The sequence below is a fragment of the Esox lucius genome, chromosome 12 (assembly GCF_011004845.1).
Source record: "Esox lucius isolate fEsoLuc1 chromosome 12, fEsoLuc1.pri, whole genome shotgun sequence".
In the NCBI taxonomy this organism is placed as follows: Eukaryota; Metazoa; Chordata; class Actinopteri; order Esociformes; family Esocidae; genus Esox; species Esox lucius.
The window spans coordinates 4,673,177-4,688,404 of record NC_047580.1 but is presented as its reverse complement, the minus strand read 5'-3'; the positions used below and the strand labels follow the sequence as shown (position 1 = coordinate 4,688,404).

General features: G+C 42.1%; 1 protein-coding gene across 3 annotated transcripts; it reads right to left on the bottom strand.

Annotated features, from left to right (window-relative positions):
• Positions 1 to 520: 520 nt before the first annotated feature.
• dalrd3 (DALR anticodon binding domain containing 3) lies at positions 521 to 13,273 on the bottom strand. Of its 3 annotated transcripts, none has more exons than XM_010895824.4 (13): positions 12,849 to 13,273; positions 11,965 to 12,269; positions 9,783 to 10,090; positions 9,492 to 9,550; positions 9,262 to 9,363; positions 8,970 to 9,034; positions 7,733 to 7,791; positions 6,243 to 6,325; positions 4,632 to 4,758; positions 3,301 to 3,359; positions 3,067 to 3,183; positions 2,850 to 2,918; positions 521 to 771 (listed from the first exon to the last, which is right to left on the bottom strand). In XM_010895824.4, the coding sequence occupies exons 1-13, from the start codon at positions 13,083 to 13,085 to the stop codon at positions 652 to 654; spliced, it is 1,710 nt and encodes a 569-aa protein (XP_010894126.2). In that variant the 5' UTR covers positions 13,086 to 13,273; the 3' UTR covers positions 521 to 651. The 3 variants fall into 3 exon arrangements, with proteins under 3 accessions (XP_010894126.2, XP_034151922.1, XP_010894127.2); XM_034296031.1 differs by having other exon boundaries at positions 13,170 to 13,192; XM_010895825.2 differs by lacking the exon at positions 521 to 771 and adding an exon at positions 3,449 to 3,495 and having other exon boundaries at positions 2,849 to 2,918.
• Between the last annotated feature and the right edge of the window lie 1,955 nt (positions 13,274 to 15,228).

Genomic DNA, 15,228 nt, shown 5'->3' with positions numbered 1-15,228 from the left:
GGCTGTATTTGGGACAGTTGTTGGGGCTGTATTTGGGACAGTTTTTGGGGCCTGTATATTTGGGACAGTTGTTTGGGGCGTCTATTTGGGACAGTTGTTTGGGGTGTCTATTTGGGACAGTTGTTTGGGGCGTCTATTTGGGACAGTTGTTTGGGGCGTATATTTGGGACAGTTGTTTGGGGCGTATATTTGGGACAGGTTTTGGGGCGTATATTTGGGACAGGTTTTGGGGCTATATTTGGGACAGTTGTTTGGGCTGTATTTGGGACAGTTGTTGGGGCTGTATTTGGGACAGTTGTTGGGGCTGTATTTGGGACAGTTGTTGGGGCGTATATTTGGGACTGGTTGGGGCGTATATTTGGGACAGTTGTTTGGGCGTATATTTGGGACAGTTGTTTGGGCGTATATTTGGGACAGGTTTTGGGGCTGTATTTGGGACAGGTTTTGGGGCTGTATTTGGGACAGGTTTTGGGGCTGGATTTGGGACAGGTTTTGGGGCTGGATTTGGGACAGGTTTTGGGGCTGGATTTGGGACAGGTTTTGGGGCTGGATTTGGGACAGGTTTTGGGGCTGGATTTGGGACAGGTTTTGGGGCTGGATTTGGGACAGTTGTTAGAGCTATCTTTCTGGCTACAGCTGCAGTATCTGAAGCTATAACTGTCGAATGGGAGGAAGGTTCAGTGTGTCCAGGGCGCTATGGTAGAGCTCTCTCAGTGCTCTTAACAACTGGAGCCGACAAAACATCTGATTGAAGAGGTGTGGCAGTGGTTCCTATAGAGGAGAGAAAAGATGGGAGAAATTGAAAAAGAGAGGGCAGTGGATTAAAAAATTATAGACTGAACCCTGTCAACTTTAATCAGATTCAATCCTATCAGCGGTCTGTTATTACACCGAGTTGTCAGGCATCAAGGACCATACCACATGAAAACATGTACATACAGTTAGGTACGGAAATAATTGGACACTGACACAAGTTTTGCTATTTTGGCTGTTTACCTAAATATATTCAAGTTACAGTTAAATAATGAATATGGGCATTAAGTGCAGTCTCTAAGCATTAATTGGCAGGGAAGGGTTTAGGAATTACAGTTCTTTATGAAGCCCACTCTTTTTCAAGTGACCAATAGTAATTGGACAATTGACTCAAAAGTTGTTTTGTGGACAGGTGTGGGCTATTCCTTTGTTATTTCTTCATCAACTAAGCAAGTAAAAGGTCTGGAGGTGATTCCAGGTGTGGCATTCACATTAGGAGTGGCCAAATCAACAGTTTGGTACATTCTGAGGAAAAAAGTGGTATTTGCACAACATGTGGTCAAAGGCAGATTCAGCCAAATTCAGCTAAGTTGACTGGATGGCACTTTGCTTTACCGATGGAAAATTATCCAAAACATACTGAGAAAGCAATAAGAGTTTAAGACAAAGAAATTGAATATTCTGCAATGGCCAAGTCAATCACCTGATCTCAACCCAATCGATTATAAAACAAACAGCCAGAGGCAGGGCTTTCTCTCGTAGAGCTCCATTACTGTGGAATGATCTGCCAATTAAATAAAGAAATGCAGACTTGGTGAAAACTTTCAAGTGTCTACTAAAGACTCATCTCTACAGCATGGTCTATGATTACATGTAGTCTGGCCCAGGAGTGTAAAGGTGACCGGAAAGGCTTGATATTTTCCACCCTTGCCGTCTTGCCAGGTGGGCTCTCAATGCCACTGGGATGCCCTCCCTCCAATGCCATTCAGGGGCGGAGTCACTGGCTTGTTCTGGTTTCCCCGTTGCGCCCATTGTTCAACTTGGGGTGAACTCTGCTGGCAGTACTCGGCCCTCTTTCAGGATGGTTACGGTTGGTTGGAGTCCCTTTGGTTAAATTCTTGGCAATGTGGGTGGATTGATTTCCTGCCTGTTGGGCCCTGTCCGGGGCCTCCCCTGGATAGGGCCACAGTGTCCCCTCGTCCCAGCCCCAAGGTTTTGCGCTGACATATTATTGTGCTGGGGGAGTAGGGTCAGTTCTCCTTCTCCACTATAAATCCTTGTAGATCTAAGGAATGCATTTTCAAAAATGTTCCTATTTCATGCCGTTTAAACTTAGGAGGACATGAGAACTTGGCCATACCTCCGGAGTACCAGGCTTGAAAGACTCGTTGCTGTCCCTGTCTAAAGTCATTCTAGTTGTGATGCAGATCAAGACGATACCTGACGATTCCAGCATACACTCTGCTGACCCCAGATGACGCAAAACATACTGCAAAAGCAACCCAGGAGTTTTTTTAAGGCAAAGAAGTGGAATATTCTGCAATGTTTGAGTGAATCACCTGATCTCAACCCCATCGAGCATGCATTTCACTTGCTGAAGACAAAACTTAAGGCAGAAAGACCCATGAACAAATAACAACTGAAGACAGCTGCAAGGCAAAGCATCACCAAGGAGGAAACCCAGCATTTCGTGATGTCCACGTGTTCCAGAATTCAAGCAGTCATTGTCTGCAAAGGATTCTCGACAAAGTACTCGAAATGAACATTTCATTTATGATTGTGTTAACTTGTCCAATTACATTTGAGCCCCTGGAATAAGGGCACTGTGTATGAAAATGGTTGCAATTCCTAAATGTTTCATACAATATTTTTGTTCAACTCCTTGAATTAAAGCTGAAAGTCCACACTTCAATTGCATCTCAGTTGTTTAATTTCAAATCCATTGAGGTAGCACGCAGAGACAAAATTATGAAAATTGTGTCAGTGTCCAAATATTTCCAGACCTAACTGTATTTCTACTGCATACAAGACTACTACAATAAGAGCAGTCCCCCACTAGAGAGAGAAACAGACAGGTAAAATAAAGGAATGCTTACCCCAAGGACATGGACTCTGTTGTAATAGGAGCTAAAATCCTTACTGAGGGACACCAAGAACTTGCAGACCTGGGAGACAAATTGCACACACATGATAGGAGTATTCATGTATCTATATCTCTTTCAAATGATGAGAATTTATTTACCTATATATCAAATTCTATTATGATTCACTTGTAAACCTTTTTTTTTTTTTTATGATTATTTTAATGCTTACCTGTTCAGTCTTTAGGTTGACTCTGGCCCCACCTCCATCACACTCCAACGTCTGTCCCGATTGGTCGAAAAGCTCAGAAAATGGAATAAGGTAATTGAATAGAAGCAGCCACTCCCCCTGTGAAAGCAGAACAGACATGATGACTGTGGAGAAGAGTGACCTCTAGCGGGCTTGCGTAGCAATTACATCGACAGTCAGCCTGCATTCACTCAGTTTATATCATGACATGCCTACCTCTTCTTTAAGGGATGAGAAGTCCAACTGAGAGCTCTCTGGGATTTCTGGGTAAAGTCCTGTGGAAGATAAATGAGAAAAGCAATATGACAATAAAGACAACACTGGTTGTATAGGTTTATAGGGCTTGGTGTGGACTCCAACAGACCAGCAATTGCAGAATCCAAGGTCGGTGTTTTTTTAAGAGTGGTGCTCCTGCGGTCATTGAAGGTAATAAAAATGAAGACAGGCAGGATTATTGGAATTTGCAATAAACTTAGCATTCTTAGTGGTCATGTTCAAGATAAACAGCTATGCTGTATTTTAGTGTCTCTGCTCCTGGGTGCCCCCCTGCCCTGCATGTTTTAGATCTCTCCCTGCTCCGTCACATCGGATTCATCGGATAATCCAGTCCTTCATGAACTACATCTGATATGTTAGAGCAGGGAGATATCTAAAACAACCAGGAGAGGGGGGGTGTCCAGGATCAGTTTGAGAAACACTGCTGTATTTGAATTTGACTCTGTGGAACTACTTGTTCATTCATACTTTACACAAGGGCTGCACGATTTGGATAAAATATTGAATCGTGATTTCTTTGACAAATATTGCAATTACGGTTATGATGTGCGATATCTTGGTGCCACTCGCTAGCTTGAAGCAGATTACTTCGCTAGCAGTTGCAGTGTAAAATCAAACTAACATTGAAAAACCATCAAGTGTTTAAAGAAAATTAGTCCAGGTATTTAAGTAATCTACAAAAATACCTACAGCAGCCGCAAAAAACCCCTATTCCGGATGTACGATGTGTGCCTGTTGCCTCGCGTGAAGCGCATCCCGTTCACCAAGCTGAAAATCGGCGCTATGGATTTTGCACATGTCAATATCGCAATTTCGATTATAATTCGATAAATCGCGCAGCCCTACTTTACACTCCAGTAGGTTTCTACTGACCTACTCATTTAAATTGTTTTGTTGTAAGCTCAAATGAACAGCGACTTTCCCTAACTGTAATAAAATGCAAGATAATCCTGAAGGTAGCTCAAGAATTTGTAAGAAACAATCGGTTCTTATCAATAGTCGTTTTCTCTCAAGGTCAAGTAAGAAGAGGCCTATTTTACATTATGTCAAAAACAGTGAGGTAATGGTGAAGTTTGTCAATATACTTCACTTCATGGTGACGTTTTGCCAAATACGTTAATTATCTCCCTTAAAGTCTACTGGTTTGTTTCCCAACTGGGTCTACAACACAGAATGCATGCACATGTAACTGTAGGGCATTTTGGATAATGAGACTACATAATGTTGGTAGTCTATGCGTACAGTCAGTTGTTGTGTGTCTCATGCCGTACCCTTCTCCACGCCTCGTTCGTAGCTATCAAAGAGGGTGTGCAGCCGAGCACAGTTGTACATGACGAAGACTCCGCCTCTGGGGCCCTTAGTTGACACGCTGCCTTCCCTGTGGACATCCAGTGTGACCTGCGAAAACGGTGGTCAGTCTGCCTGTCAGCTCAGAAAACAACACCAACCTGACCCCTTTGGTCAAGACAGGTCAGCAGGCAAAGCGGGCGTCACAGTTCATACACGCCAGGGCTCTCTAGTCTAGGGGTTCTAACTCCAACCCTGGGGACACAGACTGATGCTTGTTTTCTATTCTACCTGACAGTTAATTGTATTCACCTGGTGTCTCAGGTCTAAATGAGTCAATATTTAAAGGGCCAGAATGAACAGCAGTAGTACTCTGGGTCTCAAAGGCCTGGAGTTGAGATCCACTGCTCAAGTCAATTCAAGGAGCAAACACATTGGCCCTCATTTATCATTCTTGCGTAGAAACGGGTGTATATGTTGGCGTAAGATTTTGCTTACACTCCTCTCACCACCTGATTTATGAAGCTGTGCGTACCTTTAAAATCCAGGTGTACGCAATACCTGCCCTTGATAAATGCCGCGGCTGAAAACGACCGTCATTAGAATAACACGCCCCTATATATTCAAGTCTCCACTTCCCCCACGCCCTCATTTTACGCCATGGACACACGGAAGACGGCAAAAAAGAGAAACTTCTCTGATGTGGAGATTGAGACGATCACCAGGGAGGTAGAAATAAATAAAATTGTTTCATTTGGCAGTTTAAAAAGCGGAATAAAAAACGATGATGTGATGTGGAGTACCATTCATTCACATTAATAACTGCATGACAATTTGTAATATTCGTCTTATTAATTTATGATATTTATTATTAATGACGTTTATTGTTATTTAGAAGAAGAATGTCGTTATTATTATTATTTCTATTATTATTATTATTATTTAAAAGAAGAAGAATGTCCTTTTTATTATTTTGTCAGTCTGAATTATATTTTGGTCATTAAAGCCTTTTATTACTGAACCCAGTCCGTGCGCAACTGCCGGGCCTAACCCTGAAACTTCATGTAAAGCGCACAGGCTCTCATCTGAAGGAATACATATAAATCAAATGCTTTGGTAAAGTCACACAAATTAAACATTGAAGTCCATGTTGCACAAAACTAAACACTGAAGTTTTTTTTTTACAGTGGGTCATAATATATCATATCTTTTAGTTTGTCAGTGCGATTTTTTTTTCTGCGCATTTCCGCACTAACTCAAAACGTGCGTACACCACCTCCTGAGCTGGCGTAGGATTTGAGAGTGCCGTACGCCAACGTCCATATTGATAAATCTCAAAGTCACCGTGGTTTTGGGTGTACGCCAGGTGTACGCTGGAAATTTGGTGTACGCACTTTTGATAAATGAGGGCCATTGTCCTGCTCAACAACGGAAAAACTATTTGGAAAGATTTCTTAATGACCTGAAAAGGAGAAACTATTTTTGTTTTACACAATTAGGACCCTAATATACACGCACACACACCATGATTATCTGTGCTGGTATGCAAAATGTTCTACATGCATACATGTTGGACACACAAATACACAACTCACCGGGCTAGTATGCACTGTTGACAGCAACTCAAACCTCACCGTGGCTGAGGTCATGGCCTTGATGATGTCATCCCAAGTCTGGCCTGGAAAATAGTTTCAAGTTGTAACATACAGAATTACTCTCCTTCGACTTAAAATGTAACTCGTCAGGCTACTTAAATGTCCAAACAATGCACCTTGACAATGGACATTAGTTTCCTCTACGCAACAAGTGTTGATCTGAGCACCTCCAAGATGGCTTTTACTTTTTTAGAACGCATAAACTATCTAAACTATCTAACCAATCAGAGTGGACTCAGAAACCAAAGAGCTGGCCCAAAACCAGAACACAGATGAAGCCACATTTATATAAAAAAAAACATTCTTAGAGATGATCGAAACACTGATTACTCTGTTTTGTACAAAACACATTTGGATGTCCCCTAAACATCCAATGAAAGGTGTCTCTGACTGAAAACACAGCTATTGATAGGACAACAGATGGTTTCATTTAGAATTGTCAGGCAATAGGCTCTGTGCACAAGCATATGGACGAACTTCCACTTCAGCCAGATGTCGGCATATAATTTTCCGGTTTACTTAAGGCAATCACCCGCGTCGCCCCAAAATTTAAGTTTTTAGTAGATGTCTCCAAGACCTGCCTAAAATAAGCATTAGTGATGTCCATCAAAATGTTGATGCCTGGTCCCCTGCTCCAACAAGTAAGTGGAACAAGGGATTCAAACTCTACGTATCGAGTTATCTGCACATCTACGAGGGTAAGTAGTTTACTGTGGTGTGCCGGCCGGCTATCGGCTAAGCTAGTTAGCGACGTGTTCCTTTTTAGTGTAGTATTAGGCAGGACAATAGAACACATAAAATTCACCCTAGCCTCAAAATCGGCAAAAGAACGCTGGCTGAGCTGGAACGCTAGCACGTCCCCATAGCAAGAGAATTCAAACAAACCTTCGTTCAGCCTCTTCTAACGTGAATGAAGCTTAAAATTCCATAGCCTCAAAAAAGCACCAAAACAGGTCTCCTATTTTATTTTACTACTGAAACCTCATTTCACAACGAAACTGAAAAATAACAACTGGCATAGGAAGTAAACATCTGGTCCTATATGGTATTAATTGCACTTAAACCTGCGTTACGTGGAAGTATATAAAAAATTGCCTTTTCTGACTAAGTCATGAATGGCACAAGCCATATTTTATTAAAAAGAGGACATTCTCCTGATTAAAATGATGCCCCACTTGTACCTTGAAACTTAAATGAGTCACGTACATTATATTTCCGTACAACAGCATCACTCATCTTGTTGTGAGTTTAGGTGTTTACTAATGGGGATGAGTATTAGTAAGTAAACCGGAAACTGCAATACCGACTTCTAGACAAAAGCGGAAGTTCGTCACTACGCTGGTGCAGAGTCTATACCACAGGAGTCCCTAACCGTACACATTGAGTCGCCGCGCTACGAAAAGCCCATCAGACATATTGAGCACCCTCACCTTCCACTTGTTCTCCGTACTTCATCTCTGAGGCCTCCTTCATCTGTACTCTTCTGAGTCTGTGAAATAGAGTAAACAAAGACATGTACATTGAGGTCATTTAGCACAAGGTCTTATCTGCATGATGTAAAGTACTGAGTGCATACATTACTGTACCCGATGATCGCTGAAAACCTAATCTCGCACGCACATACCCCACCCGCCTGCCCATACGCACGCACACGCGCACACAAATACACACTTGACCTGAATAGACCACATTCGAGATTGGAACACAACATTACAGTCCTGGGCACTCAAATATTATGCATGCGTACACACATCTGTTTGTAAACCAAGTGTGTGTTCATATGTACGCAATGTGTGAAAGAGCCACAGAAACATTTCTGGCATGCATAGCACCGACAGGATACTTAGGGATGTGACGGGGGACTGGCACCTCTTAGCGGTGTCCTCTGGAGTGTGGATGAATAGAAAAGTCAATTCGTTCCTTTCAATAAAACTAAACAATGATAACTCATAAAACATGTTGTCGGCTTACTACAGTTAGACAAAATCCAGTATGGTGTTTCCTTCCTAACTGAAACACAATTGGTCGAACATGCTCTCATTAGCGTATTTATTTCAGATGTGCCCGTTCACAGCGTTCCGGTCAGTCTGCCTGCATCTAGGCGTTCTAGTCCTTTTCCTGGAACCGTCTCAACTAGTAGTCCCTCAGCCAGGAGGAGGGAAAGTAGTGCCCCTCCATCACCATGCCCCTCCATCACCATGCCCCTCCATCACCATGCCCCTCGTGACATCACAACTTTTGTGTCAGTCAATTGTTTTCTTCGATTTTGGGTTTCATTAAAGTATTTCATGCTTTGACATTGTATGTTTCCCACAGGCTTAAAGGGATGATTTGGACCAAATATGGACGTTTAAGACATTCTGAAATACTAATAGCCATGGTCGTGCATGAGCACTGTGTCTGATAAAAATGTTCCTACCAGTGTGCATAAAAGGTTGTAGAATAAATTAATAAATCCCACCCATTAATTCTGTTTGTTAAGTACAAATATAGGATTGTTTCTATGCAATATTAATAAATGAGGTCCTGAATCCACATTCCAGATCTGAACACGGCACTACAGCTCTGAACACTGGATTAGAGATCTAAAAATACTGCATTACAGCAAACAGAAGAGCACAGTGAGTCGGGATGAGAGACAAAGGAGAAAACGTGTGCAGCTCTTACTGAAGGTACTGGGCCGCACTGAGGTGAGTAGCAGGAGTCTTCACTGGTCCACAAACTAAATGCCTCTGACAAAGAGAAAGAGGGAAATTAGGTCACTCATTTGGTTTCAGCCAAGATGATTTGAGGGGCTGTTCTGTGTACAACAGAGTAACATGGAGCAGTATTGTCAACACCATCAGGTTTTGTTGTAGTTATGGGCTGATCCTAAAGAGTGAGCTCTTGGTAGTTATATCGGTGGACCTCGATTGGTGAGCATTTTGTGGAAGTCATGGCCTCGCTGTTTCAAACAAACCTGCACCACTGTTGCTCCACTGGCTCTCCAGAGCATCGCTATCTGCTGCTGACGGAACTCGTCCTGACAGGATGTGACATGTACTGCGGTTACCATGGAGGCCTAGGTCAATTGAAGATGAGATAACAAACATGACGTTTTAGCGTCGCACAGCCATAGCACTAGTAGAACTCTAGTAGTACACGGCTGTTGTCTGATGATGAACATTCGGGGAAAGAAATGTGACTCACTGTACAGCCAGCAGTGGCACTGTCCAACTGGGCCAGATGAGACACACTGTCCCTCAGCACTAAGGACAAATCAACAGGACTATGGGTTACAGACTGTTCGTTTACTCTGTTAATCTCTGGAGGATTTAATTGACCTAAGCTATGTGATATATAAAGATGTCCTGTTATTTGGCTTGTAATCTATGGGAGAACAGTATTGTATTGATCAATTTGACCCAAACATTTTCCACTGTATGTGTTACAGATGAACATGTTTCCAACGAACCCAAGGTCAAAGGTTGTTTCTTTCACCTGTACACGTGCCCAGGCTGGGGTCATACCCTGACAGCTGCTCTTCCTGAAACACCCTCTTCAAGTTCACCCTGAGCAACACCTCTTCTTTCTCTCCCTCCATCTTCTTCCCTTCACCTTCTCTGCTCCTTGCCTCGTTCTCCTCTCGCTCTCTGTACCGGGAATTCTGTAAGGCATCCAACATCTTCTCTTCCCTTTCATCATTGGTCCAATTTACTGGGACTGTCGGCCAATCAACACCAAGCATTCGGAGGAATGCGATTATGTCACTTTCTTCAGGCAGCACAGGGCAGCAGGACACAGTAAACCTGAGAAAAACAGGGATATTTCCAACAGTGACATAACACAATGCTGACATACGACAACACTGACCTACAGTCCCTCTGGAAAGTATTCAGACCCCTTCACTTTAACCACATTTTGTAGTATTATGGGATTCAATTATAACTGATTAAACATGTATATAGATGCATCCTGTGTTCTTTGGTCATTGTTGGGATGTCTTTAGAACTTGATAAGCATCCACATGTGGCATATATAATTGATTAAGAAAGCACACACCTGTTTACATAAAGTCACACATTTCACAGTGCATATCAGGAAAAAGAAACAGGCCATGAAGTCCAAGGATCTCTCTGATGACCTCCAAGAAAGAATTGTGTTGAGGAATAGGTCTTGACAAGGTTGCTAAAACATTGCACATTTCCAGAAGCACAGTGGGCTCCATAATTGTGAAATGGAAGAAGTTTGAAAACAGAAAGACTGTTCCCTGAGCTGGCCATAAGAAGGGTCTTTATGGTAGAGTGGCTAGATGGAAGACCGTCTGAAGGTATCCGACAGCATAAGTCAAATGATTATCTTATGACACCAAATCTGAGCTATTAAGACTGAATGCCAAGCGCTACTTCTGGTGAAAACAAGCAAGCGCTCATCACCTGGCTAATACCATCCCTTACGGTGAAGCATGGTGGTGAAAGTATCATGCTATAGGGATGCTTCTCAGTGAAGATCCTTCTTTCAGCTTTTTTCAACAACCCGAAGCAGACAGACAAGACAACCTGGAGTGGCTTCGGGGCAGGTCTGTGAATGTTCTTGAATGCCCTAGTCAAAGCCGGTGAAGCAGGTGAAAGCAGGTGTGCAAAGCTTGTAGAGACACCAAAGGAGACTTGACACTGATTGCTGCCAACGGCGCACCTTCAAACTGACTAAAGGGGCTGAATACATAGATGTACATAGATATTTCATTTTTTCCCCCTGATTAAATTGGCGCACATTTCTAAAAACAGGTTTTCACCCTGTGATTATAGCGAATTGTGTGTAGGGGGCCGGCCCCGGATAAGCGGAAGAAGATGGGATGGGATGGGGATGTGTGTAGATTGATGGAAAAGGTTTTAATCAATTATATATTACATCTGTAACACAACAAAATGTAAAGAAAGTGTAAGGGTCTAAATAATCTCCATAGTCACTGCATGAAAAACACTAACATTTGATAAAGTCCATGAGCTAGACCAAAATTTTGACTGCCAGTGATTTTATTTATTTTATAGTTTATTTCCCTTCATTTGGAAAATCAGTGATAGCAATGCAGCACTGGTAGCTTTGTGATTTATGCCTCTATCTTTCAACCCCGCTCATCCCATTAACTCTTCCATAAGGTTGTTTTCCTTATACAACAAGGTGTAGCAAACGTTTTCCCAGCCCTGCCTGAAGAGGACTGGCTATCCCTCAGTGTCCGGTTCCTCTCTAGGTTTCTTCCTAGTTTTCAACCCTACTAGGGTGAGTTTCCTAGCCACTGTGCATCAATTTCTTGTTGTTGCCTGCTCTGTGGTATTAGGCTGGGTATATGTTTAAGCACTTCATGATAACTGCTGACGTAAAAATGGCTTTTCCAAATACATTTCATTGATTAAATTGAATGAGTGGCAAGAAGGGATGAAAGAAAGCGTGATAACATACAGAAAACAAATCAAACACTTTCCAACTCTAGGGACACAGAACGGAAAAAAAATCACAATAAGACACTGTCAACCAAGTAAGCCTGACTGAGCCTCGTAGCTCATGGAAACATAGGGTGATAATGCAACACCTTTTCTATCTAGGGACCTACTAAATAAACATACACAACACAGTAGGTATAGGCAATGTACAGGACAGTGACATACGCCATGTCATCACTCACCCCTGTCTTCTCAGCAGGGCCCCTAAATGATCAGTCAGCAGCACAGTCCGGAGCTGTCCAAGTGTGAGTGTGTCGGGGGAGGGCAAATTGGGTTTGGGGTGCAGGGCGGGGCAGTTGAGCACAACACACCCCTGTCTCTGGCTAGGAGGTTTCAAATACAACGAGGCTCCACTCAGGACCTTCTGAAATGTAGCAGTCCGGTCAACCCGCACTCTCAGTCCATCTGCCATGACCTCCCCTTCAGCCAGAGGGAGAACACCGCTCCCTCTTAAGGACAGCACTCTACCCATCACTGCTGGGGGAACCTATACACAAACACTTTACACTTAGGCTACATGCATACTGTCCATAGAAAGCAGACGTTTCTCACTCAAATGCAAAGACTGCACCATCACAGTCAAAGACAGTATTGCAAAGTCAATATTGCAGTAGTAGCCTACTGCCTGCAGTAGTAGTACGGGCCTAATTTGACAGATGCAATGCAACTCTCGCGAGAACCCATGTAAAACACAGTGGCACATTTTGCTGTGAGTGACCCACATTGCATTTGTCAGCCAGGGGTTAATAATTCTTGCCGCAGGGTTTAAATGTGATGTCGATGATGACAATGCCTACGGTCTGAAATATGAACATTTGTTAATTCAATTTCTTTCATAATCATCAAGTTGATGTTGATGATAGGTCGGGTTAACACACATCTCTCGAGTTCAACATGTCAAAAAGAAAGCGTTTGCTGTCAACTGCACTACAGACAGTCTGTCAACCCATGCGTTATAACCAGTGCATCCAACTGTAAATAATTTAAAAGGCAAACTAGAATGGGTTACAAGATAATTACAGTATATTAAACTAGTAAGTTAGTTATAGCTATCTAGCACACCGACCTGTCCGTCAGCATAAAGCGTAGTCAGAACCGTGGTGGGCGACAAGAAGTCCCTGTTTCTGAGATTCTTAGCACTGCTTTCTTTGAACCAAAGCTTCTCCGGCTCACTTGAGACTCTGTCCCCGCTACCTAAACCGTCAGCACCGGAAACATTTGCAGGTTCTCCCCGTAGAGCAAAGCCCAGAGCTTGGACGGTAGGGGTGATCCGAAACGGCGTTTCCTCAATGTTCTCCATCATTTCTAATTCACAGCCTGACCATCACTTCACAGTAAAAGGTAACGTAGTAATTTGTGCTTATGACAACAAGCTTTTCAAACATACAAACGTGTTCATCTACTCCATCTGATCGATCTTGTATTGGCTGTAAATGACTGCACAATAACCACAATGCGGAACTGTAGAGTGTGAATTGTGTTTCCCTGAGTCCCGTTTCCTTGTGAAGCAGGTCAAAAGCTTAAGCGCGAGTTTAGGGCGCCATCTTGTGTGTGGCATTTGCTGATACCGTGAATTCGATTTTGAAATCAACTTTTAAGTTCAAGTTTTTTTTAAATACAATATAATGCATATTTAACTCTGAGAGTTGCCTATTTAAATGATCGACATGTTGATTGAATTAATCGAAATTTAAATAGGCAGCTACCATTGGTTCAAGTGGTAGATATGTAGTGCATGTTAACATTGAAATGGCAGTGTGTTTTTGTCTTACTTTCCTGCCTTTTTAAATAATGGCATGTTGTATTTCAGAGTTCTGAACTCATTCCCACCCTTAATGTCATACAAAGCATTTTTGGTATAGAAAGGTAAGTGTTTTATTTTATTAAGTCAAAATATAGTATATTCTTGCGGTGGGTGCAGCTTAACAACACATGGCTGGTTCAGGATCATTGGCAACACTATGACGGATTTGACAGCCTACAGATGAAATGTCTAAGGTGGAATGAGGGGTTGAACATTTTCACAGCATGCACAAAATAACTAATGTAAATACTATCTGCAATGTGAACTTGATATCAGAACCATATCCATAATAAATAAATGTAATCAGTGTTCCCAGAATATAAGAACATGTACAGAAATACAGTTAGAATTTAAAACATACAATTTTTTTTATAACAATACATAAATCCTCTCTGCAGTTACACACTATAACATACAACATCTACTAAAATAAATGCTACCTGCTCAGGTCATAGATAGAAGCTGGTGTAATTCTTTGCTGACACGAAATTCCCGGTGGCTTATTATGTTTGGCAATCCGGGAGAAAACGTGTCATTGAAGAACATCACCTGTTAGATATCGAAGTGTCAACTTGAACCACATTATACTCACTGAATCAAGTACTCAAGGAAGTATTTCTCTCACTAGAAACGGTCAGACTGTTGGATGTTGCGAAACGGGATGGAGACGGAGCCCACATCCAGCTGCTGTTCAAAGACACAGCTGCATTATGGGTTCCGTTACCAGCCTACCCGCCTACATTATGAGCCCATTCACCATTTAAACCAATATCATTTAAACTCCCAGGTTACATTTCTATAATGAATTTAGGTTCCTTTCTTGGGGTGGCAAACAGATGTTGGTCTGTTCTCTTCAATTGCTTTCTTGAAATCTTGAAAAACCTGTATTGTATTTGCAGAAACAGACATATGGACAGAGAAAGTGAGAGTAGGAAGGCGCAGTGCGTTGAAGAAGGAGCCAATGAGGAGAGTTCTTAAAGCAGTTTGTTTTGGGAGAGGTAAAAGGAATACATATGATCATAAGATGAATGTTAATCTGAGTTTCTTAATAAATTTTACTTCAAATCTTGCATAGGCTCCGCTGTCTTCAAAGCTACTGGGAGGGAAATCCAGACAATAGTTAAAAAAAATAGACAGACAAAAAGACTGTGAGAGAGAGCGAACAGAAAACCAATTCATGAATCATTAGAGGCGCACAAACATACTTTCACTTATTAATTAGAATCACCTACACTTCAGGTTTAAGGGGGAGGGCTATCTTTGACCAGAAGAAGACACAAACAAACAGAAAGAAACCAATAAAGGAACACTTTGGGGGAAAATCAAAACAAAAGAACCCAAGAATTAGTGTTTTGAAGTAGGCTAAAATAAATCTAGATAGGGCAGAATGAGGTGAAAACAGACAATACAAAGAATTTTAACAAAGTGAAAGGTAATGTAAAGCCCATGAAATACATTAATTCCTGTTTCTGAAAATAAAGTTACCATATTATGCTGAGCTGAGTTGACTACCAGCTTGCTCCCTGTCCTGTCCCCTCCTGCGTCTCCAGTGTGTGTAGGTACTGCTCTATTTATGTGTATTCACTTCCTCCTAAATACACAAAAAATTTCACTTTCACTTCTGCAGAGCAACTGACCCAAA

Coding starts and splice junctions, on each gene's coding strand:
- dalrd3 (XM_010895824.4), bottom strand. CDS start 13,085: ATGATGGAGAACATTGAGGAAACGCCGTTTCGGATCACCCCTACCGTC. Junction 7,792..8,969: donor AGTGCGGCCCAGTACCTTCA/GTAAGAGCTGCA, acceptor TCTATTTCACAG/ACTCAGAAGAGTACAGATGA. Junction 772..2,849: donor ACAGAGTCCATGTCCTTGGG/GTAAGCATTCCT, acceptor TCTCCTCTATAG/GAACCACTGCCACACCTCTT.